We start from the raw sequence: 20,797 nt of genomic DNA, 5'->3' as shown, positions 1-20,797 counted from the left end.
CCCAGGATCTAGGACTCTTCCCTCCCCAATGCATTCGGATATAAACTGAAGCCGGTTCTATTTAGTTCCTTTCTTCTCAGCCCGCTTTAGTTCTTTGCTGGCCTATTATGTACACTTCAAGATAGCACACGCTAAACAGTAACTATTTTTTTATATTCTTTTATGAAAACAAAACCGACGTTATAAAAATGTTATTCAAGTATTATATTATAGAAGCAAACATTGCAACCCATTTATACTTTTGTGTTACGAATGAACAGCTTACCTTATACAAATATTATTGATACTATTTTTATTTTAAAATGAAATTTTTAATTAATTTATTAAATGTTAGCAATTTTCTTACCGTTTTGAAACCATTTTATTCAATGAATAAACTAAAATATATAACCTCACATTTCTAAATGTTTGATTATAAAACCGAAAAAATATGATTCTAATAATTATTTTACAATTTATGTTTCAAGCAGTTGTTTTTTTAAGTGTAGTTAACAGCACTATTATCTAGGTGTTGGGTTGCCTGGCTGCATTGTTTCTATTTATTTGCACACATTTCCAGATACGAGTATAGGCATCTCGGCATGGATGTGTGCTAAGGTCGTTGGGGCTTTGTTTGGCCGGCTCCGGCTTTTTGACTTTTGTCGACCATATTTATACACATTTTTATTTCTATTTCTATTTCTATTTAGTTCAATGCTTTCATTGTTTCCCCACCCATTTCCATCCGCCGCCTTCCCCCCTCGTGTTTGTTTGCTGAGCTCGGGCAAAGTGCGAATTTGTTTTGCTGCTAAATGGCACAAGGCTCTGGGGAAATGCGTCAAAATGTTGTCGAGTGCCGGCCTGCTGGGAAAAAGGCTACAAAACCAAAAGGCGAACATCGGGCTTCGAGCTTCGAGCTGCGAGCATTATTTCAAAATGAGAGCGAAAGTGCGGGAAAAGCGGCAAGAAGGTCAAGCCTCTGCAAGCATTTGGGTGTGAAGGCCCATATGTGTGTGTTTGTGCATGTGTGTGGCCCCGCAAATGTGTGTGTTTAAGGGAGAACTTAAAGTAAATATCGGCTGATTTTTCAGCATCGATGCCAAGCACGTAGCCGTCCAAGGCACAGATCCTTAATGAAGCTGCGAGCCCAGTGATGCGTGCATTTATGAGAGTATTTCCAGGGGGCGAAAAGTGCCAAGATAGGTGACCTTGTACCCAAGGAACATAAGTGCATTAAACCTTACTTAACGAACTAAATGGTAAAGAGGAGCTTTAAAATAAGAAGATGCCCCAAAATAAAACTATCTACACAGCATAATACGATTTCCAGCTATTCTGAAAACAATTTAATGAAAGTAAACTTAAACCAAAGGACTAAAATAAACTTCCTTAATTTTGAAATGTGTAAATGCGTATCAGAAAGTTTTCCTTTTCCTTAAACATGTTTTTAGTTGTTTAAAAAAATAGTAAAAGGTTACAAAGCAATGCCAAATCGAATCAATTCTTTTATATCTGAAAATCTTTTAGTAAAATATTTCCGATAAATAAAAATTCTAAATGTTGAAATATAGTCGAGGTTTTGTGTGCTTTAAGCTTCAAATAATCCCCAACAGTTTTCAGATTTTCTGCATGCATGAACATATATAATTAGTGTGGAAAGTTGTGATAAAGGAAGCTCTGGGAATGTGCATATAATACTGTTAGCCTGCGAAGGGCTGAATGAAAACTAATTAGCATTGGCCAACAAAGCTTTTACCCTCCGTTTCTCTCCCCTCTCTCGCTCTCTCTCTCTTTGATTCTCTGTATCTTTGTGTCTCTAATTTACGTATATTTTACAAACAAGCCCTCTAATTACGACTTAATCCTGCCATTTGCAGCACCAAATCATCCAGCACAATCAGCGAGCGGGCGTGATTGTCAGCAGCGGCGATCTGGCGCTCCAGGGAGTCACGCGTCACCAGGCGGGCAACTACACCTGTACCGCCTCGAATGTCGAGGGCGACGGCGATTCCAATGTGGTCGAGCTGAAAGTGATGTGTGAGTATCACGTTGAGCTGAGTAGAGATGAGTTGATTTGTGGCAGGCACCTCAGCCAAACACAGCAGCCATTCATTGTTCGCCGCGCATTGTATTGGCTGACCCATAAAAAGGCTCTCGAACGGCTGCGTTCGAACCATTAACGAATGCCTCGGCGCGGGCTTAAATAGAAAATCGAATTGTGGCCCAAAACACCACCCCCATGAAATTCTTCTTCGGTTGTGCTGCTGCTCCTCCGGCTCCTCCTGCTCCTTCTGCTCCTCCTGCTGTTTGGTTTCTCGAGTGGACCTTTGACACACAAAAACGAGCATTATTGAGTGTTCGAGTATGGCCAGCGATGAGGATGGATGGCAGCCAGTTCGGGGTCCGGGCTGCGGAATCGGGAAACGGGTAACGGGGAAACCCCGACATTGTGCGCTCGTGCGGGCCTCTTGCAGTTTTATTGCGTATACGCCCCATTATTGTGCGCTGCTTGAATGCTCCTTTGTGTGCCGCCGAAAAAGTGGATTTGGGCAGAAAGGAGTAAAGCGTATTCACAAGCGGCAATCTATCGGTTCGAGCTTTGGTGGCCAAATACTGGAGGAAAGCCAAAACTGGGTTCCAGTTTGCATAGTCTACAGTTTGAGTATGCCATTTAACTAGTTTTTAAGTGTACCACAAATAATACGATATTTGTTTTATACTTACTTACGTCTTCATACTTAATCCTTATATGTTTTGTTTCATTTATAATTTTTTTACTACCTTTTCGCAGAACGAAATGAGTCGCAAACTTCCAAGATAAATGTGCTAAAGGGTATACCAAAACATTCCCCCAAAGTATGTTCTTTAAACTGTTTGGGTCTTCGGTCTTCGGCTTAAGTTTGTTGTGGGGCTTCCCCGCTTGAAGGACAAGACCGCAAATCTTCTGCTCAATTTGTGCCGGATTCCTGAACTTGGCCCTGTCTCGAGTCAAACTTTGGTTAATTAGTTTGCCTTTTCGAGCAATTTAGCAGGCCAGAGATCCTCCTATTCTTTTTCGCCGCCCGGACCTTTAACCACTCCATCTGCTGTGGTCTTATATTTAGCTTTTTCCGGTGCCATTTCCCTTTTATCACTTCCACTTCTATCCCTTTTTTCTCTTGTCCAGCTTTTGTTTTAAGCAGAGCTTCCGTTCGCCACAAAACTCGAAGTCCAAATGGCAGCGCTTTCTGCCATTTTCCCTGTGCATTTCCCCCGCCCTCCGAGATGTGCTAAAAATTTGTTTACGACTTGGCCAGCTTGCCAACTTGCCATGCAATATCGACAGTTGTCAAATGGCACAATAAATTCGCCACTTGCAACTTGCAACTTTCGCAAGTTTCGTGGCTGTGGCAAGAGACAGTTGCAAGATTTTCCCTGGCCAAGGATTAGAAAATTGAATATTCCCTGGTCTGCTCAACTCGGCTTTTTGCTTGAATTTCTCCTTGCTCAAAGTTTTCAGTGGGCAAAGTTTTCCTTTCATTCGAGTCCTCTTTTTATAAAATTATATGAATTTTGAACGGAGAAATTCAAGACGAGAATTTTTGCTAATAAATCTATAGTATTTTTAATAGAGGAACAGTAAATGGGCTTAAACCATATATTTTTTCTTAAAAGCTGATATCATATTTCTTTGAATTCAGTATTGAAATATGATAAATTAAAGGTGCCTTAAATTGAAGTAGCTTTTGGCTTACACAAAGGCATTTAAGCCCTTCGAAATGAGCTCTTCGCCAAGGTTTTTTGTTGACCAAACCGTTTCTGCGCTGTTGTTTTTCGGCTTCTTTTTTTCGTTCGCCGCTTTCTGCGTTGAGTTAGCTGCTTGAGTGGGCCACAATAAAGCTGGCCCGCAGACACAGAGAAGGGTTAACTTTTCTACTTGGGATTTCTGAGCCTGCCTGAAGAGGCTGGCAAAAACAAAGAATCCACCGCCCCAAAGTTTGATGCGATTATTGATTCCAGCTGCAGATGCAAACAGCAGAATGCACTACAGTCAACTTTATTTCGATCCCCGCACTCACCGAATGTTTTTTTTTTTTTTGGCTTACTTTTCCCCTTTTCCCATACAGATAAGCCAATTTGCCGGCCCGATCAAAAGAAAATCTATGGAGTGGCACGGAACGAGGCGGCCGAAATCGTGTGCGAAGTGGATGCCTTTCCGCCGCCGGAGAACTTCAAGTGGTCCTTCAACAACACGGCGGAGACCTTCGACATGCCGCAAAGCGGCTTCCGGCCCCATTCCGCCCAGGGCTCCACCCTCACCTACACGCCCGTCAAGGTAAGTCCCGAAAGAATTCCGGAACGAGAGTCCGGAAAGTCGCCTGGGAACCGACAAATGTCAGCGGGATAGAGGTCCGGGGTCTAAAGTCCGGAGACAGAGATGCGTGACCCATTCGTCACGTTGAATGCTAAACACGTCAGACGTTCGATTCGATTTGAGGGGAAAAGCATGCGGCGCGATGATAAATTTTTCATTTCATATTTCGTCGCGCTCGCCTTTAATGTGAAATTGTTATTGACACATTTGACATTTTGGCCAGTGGCCATACTGAGCGAAGAAGGGAGGATGCACTGCAATTTTAAAACCCTATTCTCTTTTTTTTTATTTGGTAACAAAAGTAAAGTTCTCTTATAAATGAAGGGTTACTCTGTAACTGTCGTTTAATTTGAAAAAAAAAAAGTAGAAAAGTATTCTGAAAAAATATTTATTCAAAATTCATATTAAAAATAATATTAAAAAATATACATATTAATATACATATTTCTTTATACTTTCCCATTTTTTCCTCACTGCATGGTAGTTACCATTGAACTCCACGGGGGTTGTCTGTTATTGAATAGCAAAAATTTTAATTAATAGGCGGGCAGCATGGTTGTTGCCATTTATTTTGGCCTGTGTGCGTGTCATGTTGTCAGCCAGCCAGCCAAAGCATTGCCAGCCATTGGCAGCCATAGGGAAAGTGAAGTGGAGCAAAGTCCTTCCTGATAGAGACAACAGCCAGCCATTGGGGGCAGTCGAGCGATTTTAATTAAAAATTCTATTAGCACTGCTTTCTAATTAAAAATCCAATAGCAGAAGGGCCACCTCCCCCATCAACATCATCATCATCATCAACTACAGCAACACCATTGAATGTCAAAGGTTATAGGGGAAAAAAAATTATTGAAAGTGAATGCTATTGACTTTAATAGTTATCATCATTGGGCAAAATGTAGGGGATAAAGCTAAGCACTTTCCACCTCTCCGACTAACGCTCTTTGGCTTCACTCTGTCTGTGCTTCGATTTTGGCAACATTTCCGCATTAATGGCCCCAATGGCCAACAGCAATTGCGATTGCAGTTTTCGGCGCTCCTCCCCAGCAATTGGCCAAGCAAATTGGCCATCAATGAGCTGCACTCCCATCAATGTCCGAATCGTTGGGATTTCGGTTTTTGCATTTGAAATTCACCCATGTCAGCCTCTTTCGAAAGCAGATGCTGCTTTGGGTGATGTGTAAATTTTGATGGTTTGCCAAAACAAAGTTGCATGTGAGCCCCGGTCATCGAAATTGTCAGTCAGAAAGATGAAACTAGTTATCATTGTGAGTTAATAGAAGTCGGAGTCAAGTGGTGTGACTTAAAAGCAAAGCAGTGGTTTTTAAACTCTTTCTTAGTTTCTAAATGACTTTGGAAAATATACTTTAAAGAAATAAAGCTTTTGAGAATAACATCCAACAATTCAATTAATAATAGTTAATTACTTCATTAATTTTCTTCTTGATGAAAAATATTTAAAGTTATTCTTCAATTAAAACAAGCTGTCATCCAAAAACCTGAAGCATTAAAGTATTTTTTGGTTTTTCAAGTTAGAGTCAGAGATTTTTCATGGCTAGATCTTGCCCATCAGCAAGTCGGCACCTACATTTCCGCTTGGCCGTCTGACCACAAACGTGTTAAGTTTTTTGGACTGGGCTTGTGGTCGCTTGTAAGCCAACATGGCTGCCATTATGCGATGACAGTGGAGGAGCTGCAACTGGATGCTGTAAATGGCACTGGCCGGGAAGAACGAGATGGAGGTGTGGAAGGGGGTTTTGAGAAGGGGCACTCAACACAGTTGTTCAAGTTGCACGCCACCCAGTTGGTTTGGTTGGGCTTGGTTTGGTTTAGGGTTTCGGTTCCTTTGCTCCGTCTGGTTTTTCTGGCTGACCCAGTTTAAAACGTGGCGGCTCCTTCTGCAGTTTTCCCTGCTTTTCCACTCTCTTTTACATATTTTACTTCATTTCCTCTTTATTTTCTAGCAGAAACTAATCAAACTGGTGGCGACAACCTCGGCTTAAATTTCAGCGATCAAACGAACGAATTGCGAGGCAGTCAAACGCCATTCAAATGAGTTCCGTTCACAAACACTCGTCCATCGCACTGATTGGACCACACAGACAATTACAGACAACCAACGTAGAGACAGACACAGACACAGCCCACACACAAACACACACAGATACATAAATCATTTAGCTCAATTGAATATGAAAAATCCCTTCCGTTCTGTTGTCATATATGCTGTTTCCGGTTTCCGCCAACCGCAACTCAAACGTCGTCGTCTCCGTCGTCACATTTCTGTCGGGATTTTTCTTTTCGCTTTTCCCCCATTTATTTATTTTCCTTCTTATTTTTTTCTTTTTTTTTTTTTGGTTTTTCCTGCCTGTGCGATTTGCTCAAAGGCATCCAACAGCTCATTAATTTTGTTTTGTGCATGGGCATTTCTCGTTCTCCATTTCCCCCGCATTTTTTCCGATGCCATTGCTATTTTCTATGTGTGAGCTGAGCAATTTTTGCCAGGCTTTCATGTCAAGCAATTTCCGCTGCTGACATATAAATTTCTCAAATATTTCACAAAAATAAATTTCGGTCTCTTGGCTTTTGGGAGCGTAGCTCGCTCGGTAGCTCTGTGCAAGAGCTCCAGTGCAAGAAACTCATTAAAATGTCACTTAAATGTTTAAATTTTTAATTAAAATGCATAAATAATAACGAAAGACTTGACTGGAAACGAAATGCACAGAGTGCAATGCCTAGAAGTGACATTTTGCCCTCTTTAGAGCCCTTAAACACACAGATACTCACATGGAAAAATATGAAGTATACGTAGTTATATATATTTTATGGATTTTGTTTTCCTTTCAACGACTGCCGTTGCTGGTGCTTTTGCTGCTGCTGCTGCAACAATATTTACACTTTTGCTGGCGCAACATTAGGACAATGTAAACAAAATAAAATAATCATAATAAATAGAGGGGCATAAATTGTGAGGCCCCAGGGACTAGAAATTATTATCAAGGATTGTCGGCCCGGGCGATGACAGTTGCAAATAGAAAAAGCCGAGCGTGCTCTGCATCTCCCACATTGATTATTACTTAAAATGCCATGCAATTGTGTGTGTGAGTGGGTTTCTGGTTCTGTGCTCTTGGTTCTGGCAGCTCCATTATTATATTGCCGTAGCCGTAACTGTGGCTCTAGTCGGAGCTCCGGCTCTTAGCCACTTTCCCTTTGGCCCGTCGGTGTTGATGCGCAGTGTTGGCAGCTGCCAACTTGGCGCCTTTGTGCCAACACTTTTGCCACGCACAAGCCAACCAAAACTGCAAGCTGCAATAGCTCCTACACACCAGACAAACACATGCGAAGCCATTTTAATTTTCATAAATTTGTCATAAATTTGCATAAGCACTGTTGCTTAAATTGCGACTCAAAGGAAGCAGAATATTTGCAATTTATTTCAGTCTTCATAGGTTCTTTGCTAGGTATTCACAAAGAAACTTTCAGGGCTTTAAGCTGATTCTAGTTTAAATTAAAGATGGAGAATCCATTTAATTCGATAGTCAATTAATGGGTACATTTATAAACGAAATATAACCATTTAATTAAATCTTATTAAGGGAAGAGCTTTGTTTTTCTAAAGATTCATTGGTAAATATCACGATAACTTTTTCACGGTTATTAAGGAATTATTATTAATTATTATTTCACAATGCTCCATCAATAAAGCTTAATTAGAATTTTTTGGTTCATGGACTATAAGGCCCCAAGCAATCTCAATCGATTTCAAGTTAAGGGAGTGCATTAGGCCAACAATCAATCAGAGCTGCCAACTCCCAAACTCTTTTTCTAGATCATTGGAGTTTCCATCTACGACAGCTCGAAAAACCCAACTCATTCCCCTATTTCCATAAATCTCGACTTTCCCCCGGGCTGTTGGCAAACTTTCCCTTTGCTGGATCCACTTTTTTTTACTGTTTTTCTTTTGTTGCCCTAATTAAAATGACAACCACGCCCAGTTGCGAGTCGAAAAAGATTGGGGGAAGTCGAAAAGAGAGGAGGTTGAAACGCGTGCCGACTGATAAATAAGCTGCAATTTGCGTTGACATTTTGCCGTGCACCCGAAAGTGATTTCAATTTTTAATGAGTCGGGGCCGCCTGAAGTTGATAAAGTGCGTTGATTCCGGTGTTCGCAGTCAACGGGAAAGGCCAAAGGTAAACACGCCCCGCACAGATACAAAGATACAAAGATACTCGGCGACATGAAAGCGTTTCGATTGTCGGGGACGTGTGCGAATGGTCCACTAGTTTGGTGGGTGTGTGCACTTGACCGGAGACGAAGGATTTCATTAGCACAACATTTGACAAAATGCAAACAAATAAACAGGAGGAACAAACAATGGCCAAGACCGCAGGCGGCCACTTAGCACTGGGATCCAATGGGATAGACAGGCATTAGGGCCATGTTAACATGCCTTCCTTCCTCTCCCACGTATTCACTCACCCATACATACAAATATACAGATGTATATATGTATATGTGTAATGGCATTGGGGTAGAGAGCCACAAAATGCTTCATTTGTTTTTACTGCCTGGCATTTTTCCGCCTTTCCTTGGCCTTCCTGCATTGACATGACATGAAATTATATTAATGAAAAACTTATTGACAGCTGCAATCAATCAGGGCCAACTCTGACAACACACTGCTCCGTATCCATATTGATTTAATGAATTAAGTTCACATCGATGTCGTGTGCGGCTGCTTGAATTCCATTTAAATGTGTGTCCAAGAGATGAATTCAAGTAGCAGCACTGTGAGAAAATAAATTGAGGTGCGGATATATAAATAGGAAGGGAAAGAACGAGCAAATATAAAGATTTATTTAAAGCCAAACAATTATTTTGGGTAAATATAAGTTCAATTGTGTTCAACTAACATTTATACATTTTTAATAAACACCTTTTTAAATTTAAAATTTCGATGTGGAACGGATACCCTTTTATTCTGACGTCCCACTTATTTTTAACCGATGTTCACCTTTGAGTATTGACGAACCGCTGTCTGCTCCGCATTTTGCAGGAAATGGACTTTGGCACCATCATGTGCTGGGCCGACAACAATGTGGGTCAGCAGAAGGAGCCCTGTGTGTTCCATTTGATAGCCGCTGGCAAACCGGAAGCGCCCACCAATTGTACGGTGGTCAATCAAACGTCCGACTCGCTGGAGGTTTATTGCATCGAAGGTGAGTTATATGGCCTCAACACACAAACTCATACATACAGACATACATATGTATGTACATACATACACCCGTCAAATTGCCAACCAATTTGTTGCCCTTTTTCATTCGGTTTGGTCTCTTCTCCTTTTTGTTTCTATAATTGCTGATGAGCCAATCAATGGCCGAAAAAGGCACTGGTCAATTGGAAGGGGGCTCCAAAAGGGGGATGGGAGGTTCCGCAGGGCAAACAAAGGGAGAAGGGCGGGAGGGGGCGTGGTCATGCCCTGAGACTTCCTTTGCAGCATGAGCACGAGTGTGCGAGTGTGCGAGTGTGCTGTAACTTGTATATGTTGAGTTTCCTGCAACGCTTTTCAAACTCATTTAAAATACATGAGCAACTTAAGTGCACTTTGGCAGCCATCTACGAGTATGTCTATCCACTCATACAGATACGGATTCGTTATTCCCCCCCCCCACACACACACACAGAAACACCCATACATACAACACTCATGCAATCGTAAAGCAGAGCCAACTTCCTTTCGTGATGCTAGACACAAATAATAAAAACGCAATGAAAGCATAAAACTAGAAAGGAAACGGGCAAAATAATGTTGCTAAAATTCCAATTGCAGCTTAAAATTTTCAGTTAGAGTAATAAATAAAATAGAAGCGTCACAGTGATGAACTGCGAGCTAAAGGAGCTCACGGCCGAAAGTTAAGCGAAAATTTGTACATACAAAATGTTTTGGCTTGTTAGCCAACTTGCTGCCTTCCAGAGTTTTTCCCCTTCAAGAGGAAGAGCAAGGACAAGAGGAAGAGGAAGCAGCAGCAGAAGCAGAAGGAAAGCGGAAACTTTAAATACAAATTCAATTCGCATATTTTATGCGCAGCACAAGAGTGGAAAACGCAAAGACAGAAAAATGCCAGCAAAGCGCAAAATAAGCAGCACAAATTGCAGTCCCCGAGTTCAAAGTTCGCTGCGATAGAGTTGCACATTAGCGCAGACAGAGAAATGTCCTTGCAAATTGCAGCAGCTCCTGCGAGCTTATGATGCATTTATGCAGCCCTTGAGTGCCGAACCGGAGACGCACAGGGGGAGGTGGCAAAAAAAATAGAGGGGGAATGGCAAACGGATCCTGCGAAAAGGCAACGCAAATCAAAGCGTGGCATAACGAGGCGGCGGCTGCAAGAAGTGCAACAAAAAAGCGCATAATAACGCATACTTAATGGCGCTCTTTCCAGTTACTGTTTGTTGCACGCCGCTTTCCCCGCTTTTCCCCTCTTTCCCCTATTTTTTTTTTTTTTTTTATTTTTTTTTTCCACCGCTTAAAGCCCTCAATGTTTTCCACCAATTGCTGGCAATCGCAATTGTTGTGCTTACTTAATGTTGTCTCAAGTGCTTGCCCATCCGGCGTATGCGTAATGTGTAATTGCATTACTACGAGCTGCAGAAGGGCGAAATGCACGGAAATTCTTTGCCGACGCTTTCATTGTTGCAACTAAGGAGACTCCTCGGAAATGTTGAAGCTCTCTTACGTTTGAGATGATGTCTGGGTTACCAACTGTGGCTGTAATTAAATTTTATATTTCATTTTAATGTGTAGTTTTAGTTGGGCTTAAAGGGATTAAAGTTAAACTACTGATAATTAAATGATCACCATGTGTTACACGTGTTAATTGTTTTTTTATAAAAATAGTTTAGAGTTGTTTATATATAATTCAGAGTTTTAAAGAAGTTTCAGTTTCAGAAACAGTTTTAAGAGCCTTTGTCCAATTTCCAGAAACACGAAACAAATTCCTCGAAATAGTTAGCCGCAAAATAAAATACGTAACCGAATTTCCTATCAAAATCTATTAGTTTCTTTTTGTGTTGGCACCACCGTACTTATAGCTGATGACCACACTGTAAATTTCATTGCGTATGCACTGCAACGATGTCTTTAAGCAGCTTCAGCTGAACCTCCACCCTACTCCACTAAAAAAGCCATTGTTCGCGTTATTACCGCATCACTCCCACAACCACGCCCCCCGCTTCCCGCCCCTCCGGCTGCTAATTTAGTGGCTGCACATTATTATCATAGTCATCAGCATCATTAAAACTTTAACGCAAGTTGTTTAAGCACAACACAAGAGCAGCAGCATCAGCATCAGGATCAGGGTAGCGCACACAATGCGATACTTTTTATATTGCACTCTACATTAAGGCGAACGACTGCTGAAACGCCACGCCCCCTTCCACTGTGCCACCCAACGCCCCCAGCCCTTTGGTCGTTTGTTTTTATAATAACTCAACTTTAGCTGCGGTCGACTTTAATAAGCCAGCACGCAACTTGGCCAACACAACTCGACGTGGCCGTCGCCGCAGCTCAACTTGGCTCAAACTGAACAGAACTGAACTTAAGCCAACTCCGTGGCTCCCGCCACGAATTGAATCCAATGTGCGCTGCTGAAGACAACTCCACATCTTTGGGGCCAAGTTCGGTTGGCTACTGCTGCTTTCTTTCCCCGCAGAACAAAAAATAAAACAAACTGACGGGCCAGCAGCAACGGCAACTAACCAAACTCATCAAGCGTCGGTTTAATATAATAAAAATTCAGTTTATAACATTTTGTTTCGCCGCCGACGATGATGCTGCACTGGGAAACAATTTCGTTTTATAGCAGGGAAAGCTAAAGATAGAAATTGTGTTCTTAAAATATATTTTAAAAGGGAAACCTAAACTGAAAATATATATGTTGAGTTAGGAAGGAGTCAGAAATTGTGTTTTGGAATAAATTGTGATTGTCTTATGTTCATTCCTCTGATGCTTTATTTTTAAATTATTTACAAATTATATTAATGATGTGGTCTTATCTATATAATTAACCGTAAATTTCTTTATAAATTTTTTAAATTATTCATATGATTAATACTAATTTCTCAAAGTGGTCTGCTATTTCTGTTGCTGGTCGCTCTTGTTTTATTATTTTTACTTCACTTGCCCAGCTTCCATTGTTGCTGTACTCGGGTAAATAAAATTAACCCATTACAATGAAGTTTTTTTCTCCCTCTGACAACGGAGCTGCGGCAAATTTCATTAGCTAAACGTTTTAAAGTGCGCACAAAATGGCCGCCAACAATGAGTGGGATGGGGGTGGGGGGTGATCCCTTGAAGGGGGCGGAAAATAAGAATGGAGCCAACCCACCCACCGAACCAACCGACGAACAATGATGCTTTGAGGCAAAGGCCAAGCACATTCTCTTCACTCTATTTCCGTGCCCTTTTCTTGGTGGGAGAATGGTGTGGGTGGAGTGGGCGAATTTGGGTGGCTGAAAAAGCTGGCCAACAACAACAGCAACAACGACTAAAATTCATAGCAACATATAAAACATTTTCCACAACAATTTCTCCTCGAAAGCCGGGGGCGTGTTGCCCGGCTGAAGTAGTTGGTCGGAACCCGTCCTAAACCTTTTCACTGGCCGCTGCCTTTATTACAAAATATTTTAACATTTTTCGCAAGTGTTTTAAGTCGGCTTTTGTGTCTACAATGAAGTGCCATTTGAGCTGCCAAAGCTAAGCAAAAGCAGCCGCTGAAGAAGTGGCCCAACATTAGCCTCTTATTTTTGGCCAAGAACGCTTCTGCCTTCTTTGCCCTCTGCCCAAAGGGGCGAGCTCGAGTGGGTTTGGCCAGTTCTTTTGTGGTGTGATTAAATGGCATTTAAAATGTAACTTTAGATTACTCTAAATACATATTTCGGTGGCAGTTGGCAAAGAGTTTAGGGCCCTTCAATTACCAGTGAACTCCTCTCAAAGCTGACCTTTAGTTGGATGGTTTTCAGTAATAATTAACGTCATTTGAGATAAAATTGGGATTTACAAAAATAGAAACAGAAATCTTATCTACTGCGTTTTTGCTGGACTTATAAAATATTAATATGCAATCAATCTATTTCCATCGTAATTAATTCATTGATTAATTTGTAAAGCTCAAAAATGTAAACCTGCGACGCAATACTTTTGCTTGTTATAAAACCATTTGTCTGTTGACCTGGGCATCAATGAAATCCCGAAACCAAAATCCTGGCCAACCATTCGCAGCCATAAATAAATCGTTACCTTCAACAAATCCCGTCAAATCCCTAAGCAAAGTATAAATAAGAGCCGCAGTCGATTGGCAACTACTTAATATTAATAAGCCCAATCTCCCGACCCTCTGCCGACTGCCAATCGCAGCCAATATGCTAAGTAAGCCGCAGTTCGTGCCAAGTTATGCAATCGGAGTTTCCCCCTCTGTTTTTCCCCAGGATTCGATGGCGGGATGCGACAGTGGTTCCTCATGGAAGTCTTTGACCAGCACAGTGGTCTGCTCCAGGCCAACATCAGTGCCAAGTTCGCGGCCCTGAGCGTTACGGGATTGGATGCTGGCCGCCTGTTCCGCATTTATGTGTATGCTGTAAATGGAAGAGGTCGCAGTGATGCCGTGGCCCTCGATGGATACACCCTCAAGGCGGCCGAAAAACAGACCGGTAAGTGACGATGTGCCAGCTTTTAAAGTCATGAATTTTAATGGTTGGAGTAGACACTGTAGAAAAATTAAAAACATAAATTTATAACAAAAACTAATCCCTTTTGAATACAAAAATTAGACAAGACGTACAAAAGGTAAAAAAGAAGAGTAACTTACAGCTTTAGAATTCTACAAATAATATAATATATTATTATAGTAACAGAATCTTAAGTTAAGAGATCCAAACTTGTTAACCATTATTTCCTAATTTCTACCTTAATCGTACTCTTTTTCTTAGAGTGAATTTTATTTTTTTATGAATTTTTTATGCTAATATAGGAACTCTGTTCTTTTACGCACCCAACGAAACGAATTGCATAACTTTGCATTCGAGTCGGACCCTCCGAAGGCCTCTGTATCAGTTTCACGCGAAAGATTGCCCTGGGTTTTATGATTATTATGCCACCTCGCAATTTAATTACGCTAAACTGCTCAATGAATTGTAAATTCCGCGACACAAAACTTTCGCCTGCAGTTTGGGAACAGTAAACGCAAAATTTTATGCAGCCTTCCCCCCACAAAGTAGCGCAAAAAATCTGAAATGATTAGCATTAATGAATTGGGGTTGAAAAAAAAAATGGGAGGAAGGAGTGTTTCTTTATTGAGGGTAAGGAGTCTAAACGAAAAAGGAAATTGTAATGCTAATTAGCCAAAGGAAGAGCTGACAAGAATTTTATTTTCATTTTTGTACATTTCCCTTCGAGGGCGGCAAGGAAGTCGAAAAACGGGAAGAGGTTCTCGGAGGGGCAGTCACATTTTGTGTAAACAACTTGAGCCGACATTTCAATTTTTCATAAAGTCAGGCGGGCTATGGCAAACGGGGGAAAAGTGCAAAGCAAATACCAAATAGCAGGAGAGCAGCCAGAGATGAAAATCAGAAAAGAAAATTGTCTTGGGTAGGTCAGAAAGTGGATGCTCTGAGCAAAGGTTAAGCTTGATTATGATCAGCATTTCAGAAGGATTCGTTGGCTCGAAAAAAAGAAGATTAACTCCACTTCCACTCGTTGAACCACAGAGCAAAGATAAGAATCGATTGGGGTATTGAAAGAAAAGGAATAAATACGGTGGATAAATATGGAAAGCCATATTTTAAAGGGCGCAGAAACGTAGCTAAGAATTTTGTTATACTGAAATAAAATCACAGGAAAATAGCTATGTTTATACAATAAAACTTATACAATTTACTTAAAATTAGGTAATTTTTTTCTTTATTGTATAATATTTTTACTTGATGTATATAAAATCAATGAATATGTGGAGCTGTATTTATTTATATATTCTGTCAATCCTTACTTACGTTGTAATTTAAATTTATAAACTAAATGTGTCTTTCCAGTTGCCTTGACCTCGTATAAGGGCAGTGCCCAGAGTCCCGACAACTTCGAGCTGACGCCGATCCTGTCGATTGGCATCTTCGTGGGCATCCTGGTGGCCATCGTGTGCATTGGCATTGGTACGATTGCCGCTCTGAAGCTCCGCTCGCACAAGCACCAGCAGCAGCAGAAATTCGTACATCCGAATGCGAAATTCTCACGTCCGGGCAATTTGCAAATTAAGGACAAAATCTCGTTGCCATTGAGTCACTCCGAGGAGATGTACGACGAGAAGAATCCCGATGTTGTGCCCTACAATGAGGGTAAGTTCCCTGTTCCTGGTTCCCGGTTCCAGGATTTGAAACTCCTACTCCCGAGTGCGACTCCCTCTTCCTTTTGGTGTCCCCTCAAGATAAATGGTGTCTGCCCCTGGCTTCTGTTCACAATTTATGGACGCTGGCTGGCTGGCTGGCTGGCTGGCTGGCTGGCTGGCTTGAGGCTTCCCTTTATGCAAATGCATTTGACAGGCCGTCCGGCTGGGCCATGCAGGCAAAACAAACAGGACTCGAAAGGCGTCGTCCTGTTCGTCCTCAAGAGCTGGCTGCATTTTTGTGCCAGCGCTGAAATATTTAAATGACAGCTAATTGCTGTCAGGTCCTCGCCGGTTAGCTTGTTTGCTCGTGTGTCTGCAGTCGAGGGCCTTAAAGACCCTTTTAAACGGCAAACGGGGAGAGTTTTGGCCAAAGCAGCGCCAATTTCACTCACTGCACGTGCTCGGTTGATTAATGGCAATCAAGAAATCAAGCGGCAGCCAAAAGCAGAAGCAACCCAGCTCAGCTCAACTCCGCTCCGCTTCGTACAGCACAACAATTTAATCAATTTTCCAAACGTAAAGCAATTTCATGGCCAAAAAAAATAAGAAGAGAAAAGCCATGGAAGCTGGCGGGTAGGGAAAATTGGGCAGGAAGAAAACTTACTTCCGAAAATCACCAAAAGATTTGAGGGCGTCGGCCGGGCCAAAAACTTTGCCTTGCTACTTAACAACAACAACAAAGAAAAAAAAAACAACGAGAAAACAGCAACGGCGACCAGCTCAAACTTTGCGAACTAACTAAGCGTTCTCCATTCTGTTTCGTTCTCTTCCCCCGGAAAAAATTGGCCACCCAGTTGATGGTGAATATAAACAAAAATCAGCAACACAAACGCCATCGGGACATCTCTCGACGACCAGCGAGGTGGAAATCAGCTGCAAGCCGGGCTCAACATCCGGCACCGGAATCGGAATCGGCCAAGCCAACTCGGCGGACAGTGGCACCTATCAGAGCAGCAAGGTAAGTCCACGACGACGACAACGACGACGACGACGACGACGGTCCAAAACTTTTTGGCCAACGAAAAGTTTTAATTACAGTCGAACTACTCTATGACGAACTCCCCCGAGTGCTGGGCAGATTGCCATGACAAATTCTTTGATTTGATGTCGCAAATTTCTTGCGAAAACCCCTAATGCTTTTGAAAACAATTTGGGCCAGATTAGAAAATAAACTTGTAATTTTAGCCCTGCTGCCAAACAGTTGGCAAAGAATCATTTGGCTTTACCTTTGGGGAAAAGGAGTTATCTTAGTTGTAGTCGCCTGTTGTTTCTCGGAAGGCCAAATTGCTTGTTTTTAAAAGTAATTGAAATTCGTGTGGCTTGTAATTAGCTTGACAAGTACCTTGATTTTGAGTTTGAGTAACATGTTTCCAAGAAATTCTGGTTAATGTTTTTGAAAGCAATTTAATTTAGGGTTGGTAAAATAAGGCAATTATTTTGAGAACTAATTTGTGTGGAGAATAATTTAAATTAAATAATTTGAATTTCTTTAAAAAATAATCAGTTTAAGAGAATTTTAGATATATTTTCAGGGTTGAAACTAAATGAGAACTGTTAATAATGACAATCCTTTCTTGTTCCACAAAAATATTTCTTGAGGGCTCCCTAGCTTGGTTTTGACTGTAAATTGAAATCGATTTGCGTCTTTTTTAAGTCCCCGGAAATTCCCTGATGACAGTTTATTAAATGCCTGGCCAATTTCTCCCCCGCAGGACGATGAGCTGCACTACGCGGAGCTGTCGCTGGCGAACATGCCGTCCGGCAGCAGTGGCGCTTCGAAAAAGGGGCAGCCGGGTGTGGGCGTGGTGCAGCAGCAGCAACAACAGCAGCAACAGCAGCAGCAGCAAGTGCAGCAGGTGCAGCACCCGCACCCCCTGATGGGTGGCACCCTGCCGCACGGGTCGAGTATGCGAAAGCTGCTGCCGACGATTCCGGGAACGGCGACGCTGCAGCGCCACAAGCCGAATGCGGGTGGCATGCAACATCCGCACCAGCACGCTCCGCCGCCCACTTACGACTACGATTACTTTGAGGAGCCGACGATATACGCGCAAATCGATGCGTACAAGACGATGCAGGTGGACACGGCCGGCGGTGTTGCGGGTGTGGTGTCAGCGGGGGGCGGGGCATGCATCTCCTCGCCCGGTTCGCACGGCACCCCGTCAACGGTGTCGCCGGGAACGGTGCAGATGTACACCCTGCCCCAGCATCCAGGTGGCTACCACACTCTGCCACACAATCATCACGGAGGCGGAGTGGCAGGTCCGCAGAACTCCGCTTCAGTGATGCAAATGATGCAGCAGCAACAACAGCAGCAGCAGCAGCAGTTGCACCATCCTGCGCATCCCAACATGCCGCCCTCGTACCAGCAACACCAGCAGAACCAGCAGCAGATGGCCCATGGCCAAATGATGGTCAGCAGCAACAGCAGCGGACTGGCCTCCACAACGGCGGCTGTTGCCAGTCCCAGCAGTTCCCTTTCGGGACTCTCGGGCGTGGGCAAGTCCTACTCCCGCGAAATAGTCACCGTTCGCACCCCGCTCATGTACTCGCAGCAGGAGAGCTGCGTCTAAGGACCCTTATACCATAGCAAGGGGCTTTCCAGAACCCCACTCCCCCAAAATCTACCCGATTTACTAGTCATGTAAGTCCTGAGCTCTTCGTGGTTGGTGTCTCTAGGCTAAGTTTTGCCAAAACGAATTGAATTAAAGGTACGGCATTCAAGAGAATTGAAGTGAATCGTTTGTGTGCTCGCGGAGGAACTGATTATTTTTAAAATCAAAGGCTTGTTACGAAGCTGTCACATTAACCTCTTAAAAATTTAATTTAGACCACAGAACTCTTTGAAAATGTAATTGGTAACTTTTGAATCTATTTCTTGTACATAATAATTTGCTAAATATTATAGTTACCTTATAAGATTTTTTCTTTTAAATTTTACCAATACTGTTTTTGTGTTTTAAAATAGACTGAATATAATTTTATTTAACTGTTTCAAACTTACCACTATAGATAATTATATAGAAAAATATTCACTAAAATTCAATTAAACTTTGTTCCATAAGTTTCACTTGTATATAGGTAATATAACTAAAAATTTAATCATTAAACTATTTTAAGTTTCAATTTATAAGCTTTTACAAAGCAATTTTTGTTATTCCTGGATGTGGCAAGTAGTTATTTTATCAATAAAGCAAAAATATAACAAATTAAAACCAAATACCAACAATAGGCAGGAAATATCATATATTTTTTTAAATTTTGATTTGAAGAAGTTTTTTTTTTATGTAAATGCAAAGTTATTCTAAAACAGTTGAGAAGGTTTGATTTGCGGACTTATTTTGGCGCAGTTGAAGCAAGAGAATGATGCAGCAGAAGAAGAATGTTCCTTCCTTACAGTAAGTACTCATATGGACACACAGTCTGTGCAATATTTTTTCAGAAGATTACTTCACATAAACGAGAAAGATAATTTACCTTTTCAAGGAGACTTTGTAAATGTTTGTAAATGTCAGCTGGCCAGTAAGGCATAGCAATCTCTAGAAATTAAGCTCAATGAATGCAAGAATCTAGTTTATATTTAGTAAGTATATCCTTGATATAATAGACTTTAAGCTCACACTCACTCAACCAAAAATAGGCGAGCAATGCGAAGGCGCAACTTCTTGGCAATTATATTGAAAATAAATTACATTATTCGAATCTATGATAAACAATATAAATAAAACCGAACACTTACACCTAAACACACACAAGCAAATTAGCTGCAATTAGCTTAGCATAAATGAATACTAAGTATTAATGTGTAAATAGCAAAATCGTAAATCAAATTTATTTTACAAAGCCCAAAAGCAAATCAAACAGAAATGCAGCAAGCTAATGAATGTAAATTAGTTGCACATTCGATGCGAAAAACTCCAAAAGACTATAAATTACAAAACAAACCAACAAAAAAGAAAAAAAAAAAGCAAGGACCTATCGTTGGTATGTAAACTTTGAAAAGAAAAATTTAACAAAAACCAGAAAAAGAAAACTGTGGGGAAAATTGTTGTTTGTAAATTGCATTTATATATCAAATTGTATTTTTCTCTTCAATGTATAAATCAATGTTTGAACTGTGAATGGGTATAAAAAAAACCGAAAATAAATGCACCTTGTAAATTATTGTTACATTTTAATATTTGTGTTTAATAAATGGAGAAGTGGACACACAAACAAAACGAAAAGCTATACTCCTTTAAAAGTGTGTGCGTAAAACAAAATGTTGAGCTGTAATTGTAATAGACAAGAATAATGGCCAAGCATGGCAAATGCAATTTCCATTTCAAGCTAGTTAAGAGACGAAGAATGAAAATCGAAAATCGAAAAATAAACTAAAGAAACAAGTGATTTCTCTTACATCAATTAGAATGAAATACAAAGAAACAAACAAACAAACGTACATATTTAGGTCGGTCATCATCTATGCGTATATTTCTGCATGTAAGTGTTCCAACCAATATGAATCTAAACTAAGTGTAGCTAATTTAACATCTAAATGAAGCCATCAAAGATAATTGTAAAATATATTAATGATTTAGTTTAAAGCAAGGCATATACTCTACAAATGAATTATGAATGTATGTTACGATTAAGCACTCGAAAAATGATATGGAAAATACCCCTCCCTTTTCCCAATGAATACAAGGAATACAATAATAACTTGAGACACGAGAAACAAACTGAACAGCAAACAACTGAATGAACTCAACCAAATAAATCCATACAAAATTTCAATGAAAAGCAAAGTATTTTCCTTCTTTAAGAGTGGGCTTGCAGATTTTTTGTAGATTTCAGATGTCTGCCTTGGCAGGACGAGTATTATCCCTTTTCAGTCAGCGATGAGGGCTCAAAAGAAGTCTCGGCCCATTAGCGACAAGGCTTTCACTGCAGCAAAATTGCAACCATTTTAATGCACACACACAAATGCACAGAGAAAAATTTCTTTTCTTCGCTATAAGGTATGTACAGAAAATATCAAAAATTGAATAA

The 20,797-nt window shown here is 41.1% G+C and overlaps 1 protein-coding gene across 2 annotated transcripts in view; it reads left to right on the top strand.

The window, feature by feature from the left end:
• LOC108092123 (hemicentin-1) overlaps positions 1 to 20,552 on the top strand; it is an 82,786-nt gene extending 62,234 nt beyond the window's left edge. For both annotated transcript variants that reach the window (XM_017191624.2, XM_017191623.2), the window contains exons 11-17: positions 1,857 to 2,016; positions 4,086 to 4,294; positions 9,388 to 9,550; positions 13,818 to 14,039; positions 15,417 to 15,716; positions 16,561 to 16,724; positions 17,479 to 20,552. In XM_017191624.2, the coding sequence (XP_017047113.1) occupies positions 1,857 to 2,016; positions 4,086 to 4,294; positions 9,388 to 9,550; positions 13,818 to 14,039; positions 15,417 to 15,716; positions 16,561 to 16,724; positions 17,479 to 18,339 (2,079 nt within the window). In that variant the 3' untranslated portion in view covers positions 18,340 to 20,552. The remainder of the gene's footprint in view (positions 1 to 1,856; positions 2,017 to 4,085; positions 4,295 to 9,387; positions 9,551 to 13,817; positions 14,040 to 15,416; positions 15,717 to 16,560; positions 16,725 to 17,478) is intronic.
• Positions 20,553 to 20,797: the final 245 nt, after the last annotated feature.

This window comes from Drosophila ficusphila, unplaced genomic scaffold (genome assembly GCF_018152265.1).
Source record: "Drosophila ficusphila isolate 14025-0441.05 unplaced genomic scaffold, ASM1815226v1 contig_791, whole genome shotgun sequence".
NCBI lineage: Eukaryota > Metazoa > Arthropoda > Insecta > Diptera > Drosophilidae > Drosophila > Drosophila ficusphila.
This window is presented reverse-complemented; position numbering and strand designations above follow the sequence as displayed.